This window comes from Bubalus bubalis, chromosome 1, assembly GCF_019923935.1.
Source record: "Bubalus bubalis isolate 160015118507 breed Murrah chromosome 1, NDDB_SH_1, whole genome shotgun sequence".
NCBI lineage: Eukaryota > Metazoa > Chordata > Mammalia > Artiodactyla > Bovidae > Bubalus > Bubalus bubalis.
Window position 1 is genome coordinate 132,726,340 of NC_059157.1, and position 18,841 is coordinate 132,745,180.

Here is an 18,841-nt window from a genome sequence, read left to right on the forward strand (position 1 = left end):
CATATCAGATACGTTCCTACCCTGGGGCTGCTACTCCAGCCTGGTCCCTCTGCCAAGTGTATCCTTGCCCAGACATGTATTTGGATGAATGACGCCTTCACCTCTTTCAAGTCTTCTTTCAAATCTCACCTCCAAATGATACCTTCCCTGGCCAGGTACTTCCCAGATTTAGTACCTCAACGTGCATGTCCACTCCTGCTCTACATTTTTTTCCTGAGAGACTCAGTAAGTTTTAACATACCATTTACTTATTTCTTACATTTAGTACCTCTCTTTGGTAGAAAATTAACTTAGCAAGGGCAGAGACCCATATCTACTTCGTTTACTGATATGTCCAAGAAAAGACATATCCTGTCCATGGGATCGCAGAGTTGGACATAACTGAGCGACTGAACAACATGTCCAAGAAAAACAATGTCCAGCACATAGTAGATGGTTAGTAGTTTCTGAATGACGAACCGTACTATACAGATTAACATAATAAATTGGAATCATCTTAATGGAATCATCTCTAGAAAAACACTTGGAAAAAAGTCAGTGTTGTAATTTTTTTTTAATTTTTAGATTAAAACAATTGGTAAAAACTTCCACAGAGTCAAAATGCTACATGGGTTAAAATGATGACATAAAATACCACAGTAAAAATACCCTCTGTCCACCAGACCATCAGATACTTTACACAACGCATCATAAGTACTATGCCCACTAAACAGATGAGAAGACTGAGTCTCAGGATATTAAGTACTTACCAAAGTCACAGAGCTAGTCTGTGTTGGAAACAGGATTTGAACTTGTCTATATGTTTCTACTCTTGCCATTATTCCACCCTCACTTCCTACCTCACTGAAAGACTCTTCCTAGTAGATTTTTTAAATAATTGGTTACATAGGGATGAGAATTACTCACCATTTTCCTGTTACATTTCTGCACTGTGACTGAAGTTTGTCACGACATCTGAAAAGCTGAATGATGAGTTCAAACAGCACATACACACACTGGTAAACTCTGCTACTGGACCAGATGGGCTGTGCCAACCAGCAGCAGCTGCCTTGCAAACAACTGTCCTAAAACTACAATTCTCTAAGCAGTAAGCAGCCTCTCACTATCCCCATCATTTCCTTCTCCTCTTAGTCCCTCACCAAAACAGATGATATGACACTGATGTCAGTCTTTTTACTTGGATTTGAGATAAATAGGTTTGTTTTTTTAAAAAAAAATTTAGGCATTAAATGAACATATTTTAAGTAGCAATTAACATGCCCTAGATGGCAAGCAAAATAAGGCCCCTGAGAGGTGTCCACATCCTAATCACCTTACATGGCAACAGGAACATTGCAGCTGTGATTAAGGACCCTGAGATGGGAAGATTATCCTGGACTATCTGGGTAAATGCATGTAATTACAAGGGTCTCTGTAAGAAAGAGGCAGGAGATATGACAATGGAAGCGGATGCTGGAGTGATGCCAGGGCTGTCAGGAGAACCAAGGAATGAACCATGGAATGCCAATAGCATCCCCAAACTGGAAGAAGTGGGGAATGGATTTTCCCCTCCCGCTCCCCTCCTGCAAACACCTTGATTTTAGTCCTGTGAGACCCACTTCCAGACCTCCGACCTAATGTATTGTCTTAAGCCACTAAACTTGTCATTTGTCACAGCAGCGATAGGAAACTCATATAGCCTAGAAATATTGTCATAAAAATGCTGAAATCTCTTGATTCAACTAATGCTGATTCTGCTTATACCTACATTAAGGAAGCCATTAGCAAACTGAGAAGCAGGGAACCACAGAAAGGTCTGAACTGATTCCAGTATTCAGCTTGGCACTCAGTAGAGAAGAGACCACAGACTCCCACCGCCCTGCCCCTCCCTCCTTAACAGAGGTAACGTATTGCCATCACCAATGTTCCACTATTGATGGGGACCCAGCAGCCCCAGTGCCCACACAAAGAAGCCCTAAAAAGAAATAAAATTAGTTACCTGTTCCACTCATGGATAAGAACCTGCAAAAGGCAATATCAGTTCACCTGGCAGTTTTACGAAAGAAAAAAGAGCCACAAAGGAACCTCAGATTGTGAGAATAGCTTTTAATTTTAAAAGAAGTGAAGCAATAAATCATCCATCTCTCTTTCCATCACAGGCAAATAGTCTCCCAAAACATTTGAGATATTTCAAACAACAACTGTGACTAGTGCAAAATAAACACCGACTCTTTTCAGGAACCAACCGAGCAGATGATGGGTGCAGGCCACAGGCTCAGCCTCCGCGGAGGCCAGGAGGAGCGGCCAGATTTGCACATTTATTTCAACATGCCCAGCTCTGAACAGATGAAAACAATACCTGGGGAGGGGAAACCACAAGAGAATGTTGCCCAAAGTGAAACAAATCTGCCCAATACCCTCATGTGGCTAATATCCTTGGCACCTGGAAGATGCTTTAAAAAGAAACACAAAGGCAGCAGCTTTTAGGCAAAACTGAAGGAACAGGGTTTGGGCTCATGTGTTTCTGGTTTTCATTTGGGGTCTTCTATATACATATATTGGTTCTTAGGTAGAAAAATCTGCTTTCTAGAAGGCATTCTGTAGCTCACAGTGCTCCCGACTCCAGTGAAAATGTTTGTGCTGCTTCTCTATGGATGCTTTGCAGAATTACCTCCCATGCCTACGTCATCTCCAATACCTCCCCCGCACCACCTGACCCAGAGGAGTGCTGTCCAACAGAAGTGCAACACGTGTTGAATTTCAATCTCTTTTGGCAGCCACATTAAAAAAAGATTAAAAGGAAGTGAAACTTTATCAATATCTTGATATGTCTAAAATACTGTCATTTTAGCACATAGTATAAAATATCGACGCAATATTTTGCATTCTTTCTGGTATTAAGCCTTCCAAATCTGGTATGCATTTTCTGTCTACAGCACCACATTTCCAGTCATGAGCCACATGTGGCCATGGATGACTGTGTTGAATCACATGGGTCTACAGAATCATAACACAAACTCTTCCAGGATGATCTACTGAGTAGGGAATCTCTGTGGCACTGCCTGGGCGATCTTATACACCAACTTAAGGGTACAGAAGCTTGTTCTGTAACATAGAATTTTCGACCTTAGGTAAAGCATAGAATCACAATTTATCTAACCCTGTCCCCCCATCCTGCTCCCCACACCAGCCATCTCCCCACACGGATGATGTGATGTAGCAACCGTGATGCCTACCGGATGAAAAGACATCATTTCTGTGGTAGAAAAACTTACTTGAGGATCACAGCCATAACTGAATTAGAATAAGATAACATTCCATAAAGGTTACAGAGTTAGCTGAAGGTAGTTCTGATGTTTTTCAGGGCAAGATGTGCTGTAAAGCAGATTTTTCATCTTTGAGGAAGAAGATAAAGGTAACAAAATACCGACTGGGAAGTGGAGAGGGAAAAAAAAAAAGAAATTACCCAAGAAACTGGGACTAGAAGTTGGGGTGGGGACACTAAAAACAAGACAAGTTCAAAAGTGGGATGTGTGAGCTATTAACCAGAAGCGTAACATCTAACCTCTATGTGCCCTTGCATCTCACATGTGTGACCAAAGTAGCAACTGTAGGAAAATAGAACTGAATATTAGGGCAGAAAGGGACTCCTGAGCTTATCTGGTCTAACCCACTCATTTTAAGGAAGAAGACCCGGGGAGATAAAGCAACTCGGCCCCATGTCACTTAGAAGCAGAGTCAGGCTACAAATCCAGGTGCTCTCACTATAGATTGCAGGTAAGGCTCCATCCAGTTCAGGTCAAAGGAACCGGTGATGTTGGGAGGAACAGGCTACTCCCTACAACCCACAGTGAGCACAGGGGAATGGCAGACACATTCTCTTGTAGATGGGAGAAAACAGCAAGTCAACTCAAAATATTAAAGCAATATTGACATAAAATGGCATTCATATGGGACTCTTCCTAATAGTTCTGTTTGCATACTTTTTCTCCCCTCGAAAAGAGAATCCCAATATGAATTAAACTGGATTTCTAATGAATTATGTGGGCATTTAGATCAACTAACAAAACAAGAACCTTGATATGCTATACGTTTCAAGACACATTCATCAGGATTTTACATAGATGGGTATCAAAAGATATTTACAGGAAGAAAGTGCTCTCTTTCACATACACACACACACACACACACACACACACACACACAGAGTGAGAATTTCACAATTACACCACCACCTAAGACAGAAGATTCCTAACAGGTTGATGACCAGTTGACAAAATACATTATTCCAGTTTTCGGTCATAAATCGTCTCACCTACATACATGTATAAAATTAAGCAGTATATTCCAGACTCTGATTCCAGGGAAGCCTGCCTTGAACATATTAAGATATACATATTAATACATTTATAAGCATGAAAGAAGACTGATATTTGCTCCAGTTTTCCCCAACTCACAATCTGAAATAAAGAAGAACACATATACAAAACTTTGCCTTGTATAAATAGCCCTTTTGTTGTGTGAGGCAGAAAAAAAAGGCAGCCATATTCTACTTTCTTATGATGTGTTTAGGTATCAAAAGGGCTGAATTTCTTTTTCTACTTCATGATTTAAATAATGTGTAGCCTAAAACCATATATACTGGCTTGAAACCATTCATTCTGCAAAGTTTTATTATAAAATTTTTTAATTTGTTCAGAATACACATGCTATTTTTGTCAACATTTCAATCCAAAGCCCCAGTCACCCTCCCACCCCCCAGGGAGGGCCTTCACTTTGTAAATGCAGTCAAAGTTTTTCATGTGTGTTCATTATTCTATGATCCTCAGCCCTAAGGAGACTGGATTTTGTAAAGCTGATTAGTGTGGGGGTTTCTGGGAGGCCAGGGACTTGTGTCACCGAGTGGGGCTACTTTAGGATGTCTGAGACAATGTGAAAAGGTGACCCCAGTAGGCAGTTTAGTAGAGAGTTACTGCACCGTGAGCTCCCTCCCTCTGCCAATCTCATTTGTTCCCAAACTGAAGAAACATCAGGAGAGAAGAGAAGCACACTCTACTAGCCACACTGGCCCCACACTGCCTGCTGCTCTTCAGAGGGTCAGCCTATCAGATCTCACCACATTCTCAAAGTGCACCCGGAAAGGAAGGGCAGACTCAGCACACCACTGTCGAGAGAAGGGAAGTGAGACATGGGGGGGGGATGAGGGGGCTTGCCCAGCCATGGGCAGCACCCAAGTCCCCAGGCCTCAGGCTCCACATCCTTCGCTCACAAGCCTAACGGATCTCCCATGAGAAGGCCCCCCCATCATAACCAGAATCCTGACTGTTCATAACACACATCTCATTATTCAGTTTCTGGATTTACAGAATTTTGAAATTCTGTGCTTAATTTCACCCCGTTGCTTCTACTTTATTTTCCTACAGTTTCCAGAAAGATCCTTTCTAACCAACAAAAAGCATGTTAAGCAGGCAGCAATAAGTCCTTTTTTATTTGACTGCACAATCTGAAATAGAAAGTCCAGAGACCCTAGCATTCGGTATAGAGCAATAGAAAAATTAGAGACTGCCGTTCAAAATTAGAGACTTTTTCATCACATCTGAAACTCTGATCAAATCCCAGGTTGCAACTAAAATACTGAAATGCCAAAATGGAAATGATGGTCTTCCATAGCATCACAGAAACTTTCTTTGCATCTGAAACCTTTAAACTGCTGATGATCACACTATTGGTCATGGCAGAGAAGCAGTGGAGGCAAGTCAGGAGGTGATTAGCCAAGGGCAGAGATGCAATTCTGCCCCAGAAAACAGACATGGAGGCAAGTGACGAGCTGGAGGATGAGGAAATTACGGACATATTTGGGACACTTATCATGATTCCAGGGAGTTGTCATGTGTTATGGTAAGAAGAGATCAGCTATTTTAACTAACAACACACGTGCCTATGCCTTAGCGGGAAGGGCTGCTGAGAAACAGAATTCATCTACTTTTGGCAGAGAAAACACTGCTGCTGGGGGCATCTGCATTCATATCACCAAATGTCACAAGTCCAAGTGAATTCTAGACAGCACTGCAACGGCCCTTCTAATGCTGGAAAACCTAAGTGGGGAACTAATTTTTTTTTAACTGTTCCTGAGATATAGTTTCTTTAAAATATTTACTTGCTTTTTCCAACTATTTTAACCTTGAGAAACCAACCCGTCACAGCTTTTCTAGTTGACTATAAAGGTCTCACACTCTCAGTCTCACTCTCACACACATTCATACAATTGTATTATGCATTTTGATATGATTAAATTAAAAATATCTTTCATTGCTGATGTTCTAATTGACTATACACAGAGAGATCAGAAGTTATTGTGTGTCATGAAAAAATTTATGTCACAAATAGAGCTCAGCCCAGTTACTGATTTTCGATATGAAACAAAAGTGGGCTTTTTGTTTATGGTGGGTGAGGCTACACAACTGCCCTGTTGGTTTCTGGGGACCACTATCACTGACCCCAAAGCAAAACACAGGGGTCTGGTGGCACTTCCCGTTTTCAGTGTGCTAGTGGAAGATCCCCCCCCCAGGAATATGAATACTTTTTAAAAATCATCTTCTTCTTAAACATTTATAAAAAGAAAAACTATCTACAGTAGTGTATTATCACTAATAGAAATTTCCTCCCAGTTCTATTTTAGAAGGCGTCAAATGATGTTCTTTAAATAAACTATAAATACCCCACGTATTCCCTCATGTCTGGCTGTCCCAACCTCTTTTTTTTTTTTGGCAAATTAAAAAGGCGTACGGCTTCTTCTTGCCAATTTGTACATCTGAGGTTTAGCTTGGTATCCTGCGGTAAAAGTACATGTAGCCCAGGTCTTTAGGGGGCCTTTCTGAGGCACAAACTTTGTGGTCATTGTAGATCACCCATCTGAAAACAAAACACAGAAGCGAGTGATGGATTTCAGTCAGTTCTAGGAAATCACAGAAGAAAGTTACTGCACCATACTTAAAATAATCAAGATGTTTTAAGATAAACCAAACTCAAGTCTATTGCATCAAAGGAAACAGAATGTTGGCGGGAAGCTACACTGCTCTTTATTCTCAATTCAATCAAGAAGGAGTTCCTAAAGGAGCCTCCAAGCATTGCCATCTGCAGACGTCCCTAGATGGCCTCAGAAATGGAGTCAAAGACTTATGTGGCTGTTTCAGTCATAAATAGACATGCAGTGAACAATTATTCAACCATTAAAATGTCTTCAAATGATATTTGGTAGAGTGAGAAAATAATATAATATGAAGTGGAGAAAAGCAGATTACAAAATTGTACTTACTGTGTTTGAACTTCAAGCTTTTAGAAAAGTTGTAAATACATACATATGCGTGTATACAGACAAACACATACCCTCTTCCCATTGAAAATAGTAAAACAGAAATGTATCAAAATAGAGACTATGGTTCTCTCTCTGCTTCCAGACAACATGTTCTTCATATGATTTTGTATCTTACAAATTCCTTATGATGAAATTCACTGCCTTTTCTATTCTAATTAAGCTATTTTTCTTAAGACATATATTTTTAAAAGAGTTGTCATGCTTGGTAATAAAATGAATTCACTATAAATTAAGTTCCTCTGCTCAACTATTTTACAAATCAAGTTGAGAAGCCAAGACTTAAATGACAGATGGAAAAGGACCACAGTGGATTTCTGGCTGGAGACCAGTCACTCCTGCAGCAAGAGGTCAGGGTTCTACCAGGAGAGGCCAAGGTTCTGTGGTTCTTCAGTGTCCATGTGGCCAAGCGCTGCCTCAAGCAGAGCTGACCCACAGGACAGGCCACTCAGTGGGAGTTCAAGGAAGGGAAACCAGGGGGGCCTTGAGGGATCCAGCCCAGGAAGAAGACTCTGAAGAGAGCAGCAGCCTGACACCCCACAACTGTCTCATCCCCAGCTCGCCACACCCCTCACAATTCTTGAAGCCAAGGCTACAACAGGGCGAACACTAGGTGTTAGAGCTGCCAGACAGAACACAGGGTACCCAGTCAAATCTGAGTATCATAGAAGCAACAAGTACTTTTTTAATATAAGGATGTCCCATGTAATAGTTGAGACATATTTATCCTAAAAAGTTATTCATCATCTGAAATTCAAACGTAGTAGGGCATCCTGGTTTTCTGGCTTTGCTTCATTTTGTTGGCTAAATCTGGTGATCCTGCAGAGGTTCCAAATACAGACTCGCATTCTTCTGCGGGAAGCCTCTTGACTCTGGGAGGTCCCCCTGCTATGGTGGTGAACAGTGGCTCTCAGCACCAGCTCTGACACAGCTGCAAAGGCCAAGCTGTTCAGCCTCTCCGAGCTTCAGGGTCTTGATGTATAAAATGGCTTTGAGAGTCTATCCCTACAGTAAGACCACTGTGAGAACCAAATGCCATGACACATGAGACACCTAGTGGAGTGCCTAGCACACAGCAGGTGCTCAATAAAACAGGTATCATTTTACCTTCTTAAAAAGACTCACCTTCCTTCCTTTTTAATGTGACAAACGTAGTGGCCACTCATTGTAGACGTTCCCATGTGACTGATGAACGCAAATAATTCATACACTACGGAAGAGGAAACAACTCAGTTACTAGGCAGCATTTCTAGAAATAAATAGCACTTCTGTTCAGAATTTAATGCCAAGGAGAATGGAATCCAGCAACTGTTCAGACTTCAAAACAAAATCTATTTAGTTGCTAGGCTGAGAACACATACACACACCCGCAACGTGACAGTAACTTCAACCTGCAAATCATAACAAAACAGGACATAGGAGAGCTGACAGTAAGCGCCTATCTGAAAAGGGATTAAAAATCCCACAGCCCAGTCTGGTGGCAAGCACACAGGTCTAAAAGGGTGGTCCTGGCTCCATCACCTCCAAGCAGCATGAGGGTGGAGAAGTTGTTTCGCCTCTCAGAACTCCTTTCTTCACAGAAATGCAAAATCCACCCACTTTACAAGGCTCTATGAGGCTTAAATGAGCAATTCAGACTAAAATACCACAGAAATGTCAGGATTCAGAGGAAGAAAGCAGATAGCTGTTATCATTTATAGACAGGGATAATGCTCAGAATATACATCCTGTGATTTCTGACTTGCTTATGATGATAAACCAAATGGGACCAAAATTCAGGCTTCACGCTTTCTGAACAAGGAGATATATAGTCTCTTGGAGCCTGAGATGGACATTTATTCTCTAACAAATACCTCCTGCCATCTAGCACAGATGCTGTGCCAAATCCACGGTGAACGAATTTCAGCTCATGCTCCCGGCCAATCTGAGGTCTACACAACACCTTCTCAACACAAAATGGGTGTACAGACTGGTACTCGTCCATCTCCGCAAACTGCTATAGACTACGATGGGATAGGTACAGAACCTGAGCGAGTGTTTATAATAGTTTGAGAGTACTATTCATGTCTGTTGAATCTAATAAGGGAAAAAATGGGCTTGCCTATTCATTTTTTTGGTACTCAATTTTTGTTGTATTTTGCAAGGATGTTGGTTCTGGACAGACCCTTTCCTTGCTGCTCCCTCTTTCATCCTTTCTCTCCCTTGCTGTTTACCAGGACTAATCCATGCGTTCAGCTATGAATCCTCAGTCAGTACAGTACACATTGCAGACCTCCTCTCCGCAAACATTTTCCCCAGGAAATGACTTTCTTTTGGTTGTCCAGATGCCTGACTTCTCTTCTTCCGGACTTTTAAACACTGATGACCTGGGGCTGTGACCTCAGACCTTTCTTCCTTCTATCTTCACACCTACCCCCCACATTCTCTCCCTCCCTCCCTTTTCAACTCTGTTCCCACCACCACCCTCCCTCTCCAAGTGTCTCATGGCATTAACTGGAATTATGTTCTTTTTCATTTCTGGAATGTTCACCACTGATGTATAGAACTACAATTGAATTTTGTATATTGGCCTGTTTCCTGCAATCTTGCTGAAGATGTATTTCCTGCAATCTTGCTGAAGCCATTTATTAGTTCTAATAGTTTTTAAAGTAAATTCCTTAGAATTTTCTATATACATGCGTGCTAAGTCGCTTCAGTCATTTCTGACTCTTTGCAACCCTATGGACTATAGCCGGTCAGGCTCCCCTGTCCATGGGATTCTGCAGGCAAGAGTACTGGAGTGGGTTGCCATGCCCTCCTCCAGGGGATCTTCCAGATCCAAGGATCGAAACTGAGCCTCTTAGGTCTCCTGCATTGGCAGGCAGGTTCTTTACCATTAGCACCACCTGGGAAGCCCTTCTGTATACAAGACCAAGTCATTTGTAAACAGAAATAGTTTTACTTCTTTCTTGCCTATTTCTTTTTCTTGCTTAACTGCCATGGCTAGAACCTTTTGCACGATGTTAAACAGAAATACTGAAGTGGGTAGCCTTTCCCTTCTCCAAGGGATCTTCCCAAGTCAGGGATCAAACCCAGGTCTCCCTCATTGCAAGCGGATTCTTTACCAGCTGAGCCACCAGGGATGTGGGTAGATGCCCTTTATCAGGTTGAGAAAGTTCCCTCTCATTGCCAGTTTGTTGAGCATTCTCTCCTCCCACCATTTCTTTCAAAATATATACAGAATCGACTACTACTTACCACCTCCACTAGTAACCCCCAATCCAAGTTACCAGCATCTCCTGTCTGAATTAGTACAATACACTCCACTCCTACCAGGGCTCCCTGCTTCCTCCCTTACCCCCTAGTGACCATTCTCAGTACGGCTTCAAAGCTCGCTCTTACACACCCATGACGGCCCCCAACCTCCTCCCACTCTCCTGCTCACTCCACTCCAGCTCCTCCAGCCTCCTGGCTACTACTCAAACATGCACCAGCTACTCCTCTCACTGACAGAGAGGCCTTCAAGCCCCACACCTACTGTTCCCTCAACCTGGAGCTCTTCTTTCAGATGCCACATGATCCACTCCTCACTTCATAGAGGTCTCAGATCAAATGTCATCTCAGAGAGGCCTTCCTTATAAATAGCGACTCCTCCCCTCCTTCCACCCCACCCTCATCCCAACCTTTCTTTACTGTTGTCCATGGAGCTCAAAATAATACCGTATCACATAGTTATGTGTGTATTTGCTCACTATCTCCTTTTACCCCAGGCTATGTCCTCCATAAGGACAATAAGTTTGTTTTGTTGGTGGGTTTTTTTTTATTATTATTATAAAATTACCAAATATTTATTTCACATGTCTGTTTTGTTTACTGGAATATTCCAGGCACAGAAAACAGTACATAGCATGCAGTAGGCATGTCTTGCTGCACCCCGTGTCCTGATTTGTTTTTATATCTTTTCATAAACCACCTATAAAAGTATAAATTGGGGTATAAATCAGCGATATTTAAAAAGGAATGAATCAGAGAGGATTGCCTTTCCCATCATCAACTAAGTTTCTGTTGTTAGCTATCTCATTAACTGACAACTCCTCCCCTCCAACAAACAAAAAATCCAAAAGCAAAAAATCACAGGTATGAAGCAGAAAACAGACAAGAACAGTTGTGAATGATAATCATTTTGCCTGGCACTTAGTGATGCAGAGACCTTGTCTGCCGTCCCCAGGGTTCCCTGTCACTAAGAACCCACACCTCCTGGTAAACAAGAGTGAGTATGAGCTGAAACTTTTTCATGTTCCTTGACCCTGGTTGGTTTTTAAAGCTCCTTTGGAATAATTTTATATTAAATTCTAAATCTTCAGTTTGAGAGATTTGGGGCTGATCTCGCACTAGGTGGCTACCCTCTTAGAATCTTCATGAAATAAAGAAAGAACATGATCCCTCACAAGGAACTGACCCCCCCAAAGTGTGAGAGTCACTCAGTCCAGTTATGACCCCATGGACTACAGCCTGCCAGGATTATCTGTCTATGGAATTCTCCAGGTAAGAATACTGGAGTGGGTAGCCGTTCCCTTCTCCAGGGGATCTTCCCAACCCAGGGATCAAACCCAGGTCTTCCACATTGCAGGTGGATTCTTTACCATCTGAGCCACCAGGGAAGCCCCAAAACAACACCTTAAAATAAATGAACCAAATATTTAATGAGCACTTTCCAATAAACCAGGGTGATTTCAGTGAAATGTTGCTCAGATACCAACAACCCAGCAGGTTAACAAAACAGACAGAACAAACCCACACACTCCAATACAGCCAAACATGTCTTGAAGCCCCCAAAAGACATTTTCCCCTCTTTAGTTAAAAGCAATTAATTCACATGTATACTCAAAATCATAAAAACACAGAAAAAAGATTAGCATAAATCTTAGTCCTATAATTAAAATTAACTGTGTTTATCAATAGAAGCAATCACTCCATGCATTATTCAAGGCCTCCTGCTAGGAACCAATAGCAAAAGAGAGAGTCTCAATAAATTTGAAAAAATTCAACAGGTAAGAAATCTCAATTTATATCTGTTTCCAAACAGAACGTCAAGGTGAATAAACCAGACAGTGAAGCCACTGCTGATTCTTCTCCCAGTTGCCAGAGATCTCCCTCCAAAAAACAGCATCATCACACTCTCAGAAAATGTAGAGACCCCTTTTTATGTAGCTAGAAAAGGCATTTTAAAGCAAAGTAAATCATTTTTAAAATGTTGACTTTCAAGACTTCCCTGGTGGTCCAGTGGCTAAGACACCGTGCTCCCAATGCAGCAGGCCCAGTTCAATTCCTGGTCAGGGTACTAGATTCTGCATGCCTCAACTAAGACCCAGCCCAGCCAAATAAATACATAAAACATTTTTTGTCGTCATTGACTTTCAACAGGGACACTTTTACACTGTCTAGAAGAACTGGACAAAACTACCTAAACTACCATGTTCAACCTCTGGCCAGTGGAGTCCCTCTAACGAGTCAGAATTAAAGTATCTGAAACTAGCATCCTTCGTCCCCACTTCCTTCTTCCAACAAACCTGTCCTTTTCTGAATTTAGGAACATGTTCCCAGCCTTTCTAATATGAAGAATTTTTAATATCTAAATTTTACCACCCCCACCCAAAGTAATAAGGGATTGTACTTGATTTTACTCTTTGAAAAAGAAAGCATTGTCAAGAAAATTAAATGCAACCTTGGAAAGCAAAAGAGGTAGGCAGAATGCTCTTCTGTATTGTTAGATAGTTAGAATAGGAAAAAGGAGTCCAGAATGGCAGTGGCTAAAAGACAAAGAAGGGAAAAGCCAGCAAAAATAGAACAAAGGAAGGTCTGAGGAGGATTGGAGTGACAACCTCAGATAAACAGTCCTCCTGGCTAGCCCAATTTACATAGGGCGGGCCCGGGGGAAGAGGAAAAAACATGTAAAAAATTGGGTGGGAGGGGCTTCTCTTCTCTTCACGTCTTTTGGGTTGGCCAGCCCTCACACCTTGAGGATGTATTTTCCTTTACTTTCTAAATAAAACTGAGCTGTAATACAGAGCTGTAATGCTGGTCCATCCAAGGAAACTACACAGAGCCGTAACACTGGTCTGTCCATTGCTTCAAATTTTTGTTGCAACGAAACAGAACTGAGGAAATCACACACTCCCCCGACGGTACCATATGGAGAAATGGCCACCCAAGGATTGTCTAGGGTAGGGACCAGCATACTATGATGCCACATAGGACGAATCCAGCCCACAGCCTGTTTCTGTGCTGCCAGGGAGAAAGGAGAAAAGAGGGGGGGCAAAAATATGAGATGACAAATGTAAGGCCCATGAGGCCTAAAACATTTACTATCTGGACCTTCAGAGAAAAAAATGTGCAGACCCCTAGTCTAGGGTAATGAACTTACTTCCTCTCACCACTTACTTCCTCTCACCACTTACTACTGATTAAAGATTCCACACTTAGTGAAGTTACTTGTTAACTTGTAGATTTTTGTCTGGCAAAGATACCAAAAAGTTCTCTCTGGTGGAATATATACAAGCATGCCTCATAGAGATTGTGGGTTTGGTTCCAGGCTATCACAATAAAGCAATTATCTAAATAAAGCAAGTCACATGAATTTTTTTTGGTTTTTTGGTTTCCCAGTGCATATAAATAAAAACTATGTTTTACATTACACTATAGCCTATTCAGTATGCAATAGCATATGTCTAAAAAAGAAATGTGCATATCTTAATTTAAAAATACTTTATGGGTTAAAAATGCTAACTATCATCTGAGCCTTCAGCAAGTTGTAATCTTTTTGCTGGTGAAAGTGAAAGTCATTCAATTGTGTCTGATTCTTTGTGACTCCATGGACCATAGCCTGCCAGACTCCTCTGTCTACGGAATTCTTCTGGCCATAATACTGGAGTGCACAGCCCTTCCCTTCTCCAGGGAATATTACTGACACAGGGGCTCTGAAATATTGTGAGAATTACCAAAATGTGACACAGAAATACTAAGTGAGCAAATGCTGTTGGAAAAAATGGCTTCAACAGACTTGTTTGATGTGCCACAGCCACAAGCCTTCACTTTGGAAAAAACCACAGTGTCTGTCGAACATTGAGAATCACATTAAAATGAGGTCTGCCTGTGCTGATGTGATTCCAGTTCTGTAAGGATTAAGCCATCAGCCACTGCAGGCACCCTCTCCAAAGTATTCTTGGGACACTGATCTGCTTTTGATAGCAGACTGTAAAGTTTCCTTACCTTTTAAGTAATCTGTTGTAACTTTCTGTATTTGCCTTTCAAATCTTTTATTGTCACTTTGGTTCAATGAATAAGTATTGCTTCACACTAACCTATGATCCTATCTGACCAAGTGTTTTAAAACCTTTTAATTTCTTTGACAAAGTTCTTTTGACCTCTAGGTAACTTTGAGATGATTCCAAGGGCCCCTGAAACAACCCAAAGTAATTAGGTTCAATTGGTATGTTAAATTACATAGGAAGACATAGTCAAATAAGTGGTGATAAACCTTAGGTTATATTATGTGGGTAAGATGGTGTGATCACTCACCTAGAGCCAGACATCCTGGAATGTGAAGTCAAGTGGGCCTTAGAAAGCATCACTACAAACAAAGCTAGTGGAGGTGATGGAATCCCAGTTGAGCTATTCCAAATCCTGAAAGATGCCAGCAAATTTGGAAAATTCAGCAGTGGCCACAGGACTGGAAAAGGTCAGTTTTCATTCCATCCCAAAGAAAGGCAATGCCAAAGAATGCTCAAACTACCGCACAATTGCACTCATCTCACACGCTAGTAAAGTAATGCTCAAAATTCTCCAAGCCAGGCTTCAGCAATACGTGAACCGTGAACTTCCAGATGTTCAAGCTGGTTTTAGAAAAGGCAGAGGAACCAGAGATCAAATTACCAACATCTGCTGGATCATGGAAAAAGCAAGAGAGTTCCAGAAAAACATCTATTTCTGCTTTATTGACTATGCCAAAGCCTTTGACTGTGTGGATCACAATAAACTGTGGAAAATTCTGAAAGAGATGGGAATACCAGACCACCTGACCTGCCTCTTGAGAAACCTATATTCAGGTCAGGAAGCAACAGTTAAAACTGGACATGGAACAACAGACTGGTTCCAAATAGGAAAAGGAGTACATCAAGGCTGTATCTTGTCACCCTGCTTATTTAACTTATAAGCAGAGTACATCATGAGAAACTCTGGGTTGGAAGAAGCACAAGCTGGAATCAAGATTGCCGGGAGAAATATCAATAACCTCAGATATGCAGATGACACCACCCTTATGGCAGAAAGTGAAGAGGAACTCAAAAGCCTCTTGATGAAAGTGAAAGAGGAGAGTGAAAAAGTTGGCTTAAAGCTCTACATTCAGAAAACAAAGATCATGGCAGCTGGTCCCATCACTTCATGGGAAATAGATGGGGAAACAGTGGAAACAGTGTCAGACTTTATTTTGGGGGGCTCCAAAATCACTGCAGATGGTGATTGCAGCCATGAAATTAAAAGACGCTTACTCCTTGGAAGGAAAGTTATGACCAACCTAGGTAGCATATTAAAAAGCAGAGATATTACTTTGCCAACAAAGGTCCATCTAGTCAAGGGTATGGTTTTTCCAGTGGTCATGTATGGATGTGAGAGTTGGACTGTGAAGAAAGCTGAGCACCGAAGAATTGATGCTTTTGAACTGTGGTGCTGGAGAAGACTCTTGAGAGTCCCTTGGACTGCAAGGAGATCCAACCAGTCCATCCTAAAGGAGATCAGTCCTGGGTGTTCATTGGAAGGATGATGCTGAGGCTGAAACTCCAATACTTTGGCCACCTCATGCAAAGAGCTGACTCACTGGAAAAGACCCTGATGCTGGGAGGGATTGGGGGCAGGAGGAGAAGGGGACGACAGAGGATGAGATGGCTGGATGGCATCACCGACTCAATGCACATGAGTTTGGGTGAACTCCAGGAGTTGGTGATGGACAGGGAGGCCTGGCATGCTGAGATTCATGGGGTCACAAAGAGTCGGACACGACTGAGCGACTGAACTGAAGTTCATTAATATAGATATTCCAAAAGTATATGGAATTCCTAAAAATCTGGTGTGTGCTGGTATAATGCTACCAGTCTAATTCTAGTTATTATCTTAAAATGTCACATGTCCCAGAAATAACCAAGTTTTTGTCAACTGCATTGTAGTGATATCTTTAGCCATGCCATTTTGAGTCTTTTGTCATTGTTTTACTCTGATACTTTTATAAAATGAATTACTTCAAGAAGATCCATAAAAAGGACTTTTTGACCAATATAAGTTGCTGATGACTTTCAGATAGTACCATTAACTGGGTAAGAAATTTGAAAACTAATGGAGAATCTGATGGTTTCATCTAGATCAACAGGAATTAATTACATGGAACCAAGTGAACTGATAAATACAATTTATACTTTTATGACTTTTTGTCCAAAGTATTCATGGCTTTTAATTTTTGTTTTCCAGAAAAACTTTCCTCTTATGCTAATAGAGACCTACAACTGAGACCTACAACACGCTGATAAAGCATACCTTCTAAAATGAAGATGAAACATGTATCTTTTCCTCTCTACCTGATCCCTCTGGAATCTGGCTTCTCCAGCTGGCTCCACCCTGGACTTGATGGCTTATTGTAATCCAGACTGCCACTAGTTATACTAATCATCATTTTCATTTGTTCTCTCCTTGTTGTTTCAAACTGTTTTGTATCTCTGTCTACTGTACTATGACCTTACTAAAGTCATCAGCTATATTACTGATATGTTACTGGTGATTTTGCCAAGAATCATGTACAGATGTGAGAGCTGGATCATAAAGAAGGCTGAGCATTGAAGAATTCAAGCTTTCAAACTGTGGTACTGGAGAAGACTCTTGAGAGTCCCTGGGACAGCAAGGAGATCAGACCAATTAATCCTAAAGGATATCAACTCTTAATATTCACTGGAAGGACTGATGCTGAAGCTCCAATATCTTGGCCACCTGATGTGAAGAACCAACTCATTGAAAAAGACCCTGATTCTGGGAAAGATTAAGGCAAAAGGAGAAGAGGGTGGGAGAGGATGAGATGGTTAGACAGCATTGCCAACTCAATGGACATGAGTCTGAGCAAGCCCCAGGAGATAGTGGCATGCTACAGTCCATGAGGTCACAAAGAGTCAAACACAACTTAGTGACTGAACAATAAAAATATTACTGATATTCTATTTCATAAGACTGTTGTCTCTTGCATTATCTGATGTGTAAAATAGGCCTCTGACAAAATTAATGGTGGCTAAACAACTTGAGGTAACTGATTACATATATAACTCTATATAGAATAACCATAATAGTACAGCTCTAGACATGGGACAAATAGATTCGTGGGATTAGATCTGATAGACAAAGTGCCTGAAGAACTATAGACAGAGGTTTATAACATTGTACAGGAGGCAATGAGCAAAATCACCCCCAAGAAGAAGAAATGCAGAAAGCCTTCCTCAGTGATCAGTGCAAAGAAATAAGGGAAAACAATAGAATGGGAAAGACTAGAGATCTCTTCAAGAAAATTAGACATAGCAAGGGAACGTTTCATGCAAAGAAGGGCACAATAAAGGACAGAAATGGTACGAACCAAACAGAAGCAGAAGACATTAAGAAGAGCTGGCAAGAATACACAGAACTGTATAAAAAGAGGTCTTAATGACCCAGATAAACACAATGGTGTGGTCACTCACCTAGAGCCAGCCAGACATCCTGGAGTGTGAAGACAAGTAGGCCTGAGGAAGCATTACTATAAACAAAGCTAGTGGAGGTGATGGAATTCCAGATGAGCTATTTCAAATCCTAAAAGATGATGCTGTTAAAATGCTACACTCAATATGTCAGTAAATTTGGAAAACACAGCAGTGGCCACAGGACTGGAAAAGGTCAGATTTCATTCCAATCCCAAAGAAGGGCAATGCCAAAGAACATTCAAACTACTACACAATTGTTCTCATTTGACATGTTAGCAAGGTAATCCTCAAAATCTTTGAAGTTAGGCTTCAACAGTACATGAACTGAGAACTTCCAGATGTAGAAACTGGACTTAGAAAAGGCACAGGAACCAGAGATCAAAATGCCAACATCTGTTGGACCATAAAAAGAACTAGGGAATTCCAGAAAAACATATACTTCTGCTTCATTGACTACACTAAAGCCTTTGACTGTGTAGAATTCTTAAAGAGTTGGGATACCAGACCACCTTACCTGCCTCCTGAGAAACCTGTATGCAGGTCAAGAAGCAAGAGTTAGAACTGGACATGGAATAATAGACTGGTTCCAAACTGGGAAAGGAGTATGTCAAAGCTATATATTGTTACCCTGCTTATTTAACTGATATGCAGAGTACATCATGCAAAATGCCAGGCTGGATGAAGCTGGAATCAAGATGGCAGGGAGAAATATCAATAACCTCAAATATGCAGATGACACTACCCTTAT

General features: G+C 41.3%; 2 protein-coding genes across 6 annotated transcripts in view; one reads left to right on the top strand and one right to left on the bottom strand.

Moving 5' to 3' along the window:
* The window catches only part of PEX5L (peroxisomal biogenesis factor 5 like), a 318,150-nt gene extending 300,947 nt beyond the window's left edge, over positions 1-17,203 (top strand). Inside the window, exon 15 of the mRNA XM_025287935.3 lies at positions 16,847-17,203. Coding sequence (XP_025143720.1) covers positions 16,847-16,868 — 22 coding nt within the window. The 3' untranslated portion in view covers positions 16,869-17,203. The remainder of the gene's footprint in view (positions 1-16,846) is intronic.
* USP13 (ubiquitin specific peptidase 13) overlaps positions 2,071-18,841 on the bottom strand; it is a 133,834-nt gene continuing 117,063 nt past the window's right edge. For all 5 annotated transcript variants that reach the window (XM_044944435.2, XM_006054288.4, XM_044944430.2 and 2 more), the window contains 2 exons: positions 8,477-8,561; positions 2,071-6,891 (listed from right to left, as the gene is read on the bottom strand). In XM_044944435.2, coding sequence (XP_044800370.1) covers positions 6,798-6,891; positions 8,477-8,561 — 179 coding nt within the window. In that variant the 3' untranslated portion in view covers positions 2,071-6,797. The remainder of the gene's footprint in view (positions 6,892-8,476; positions 8,562-18,841) is intronic.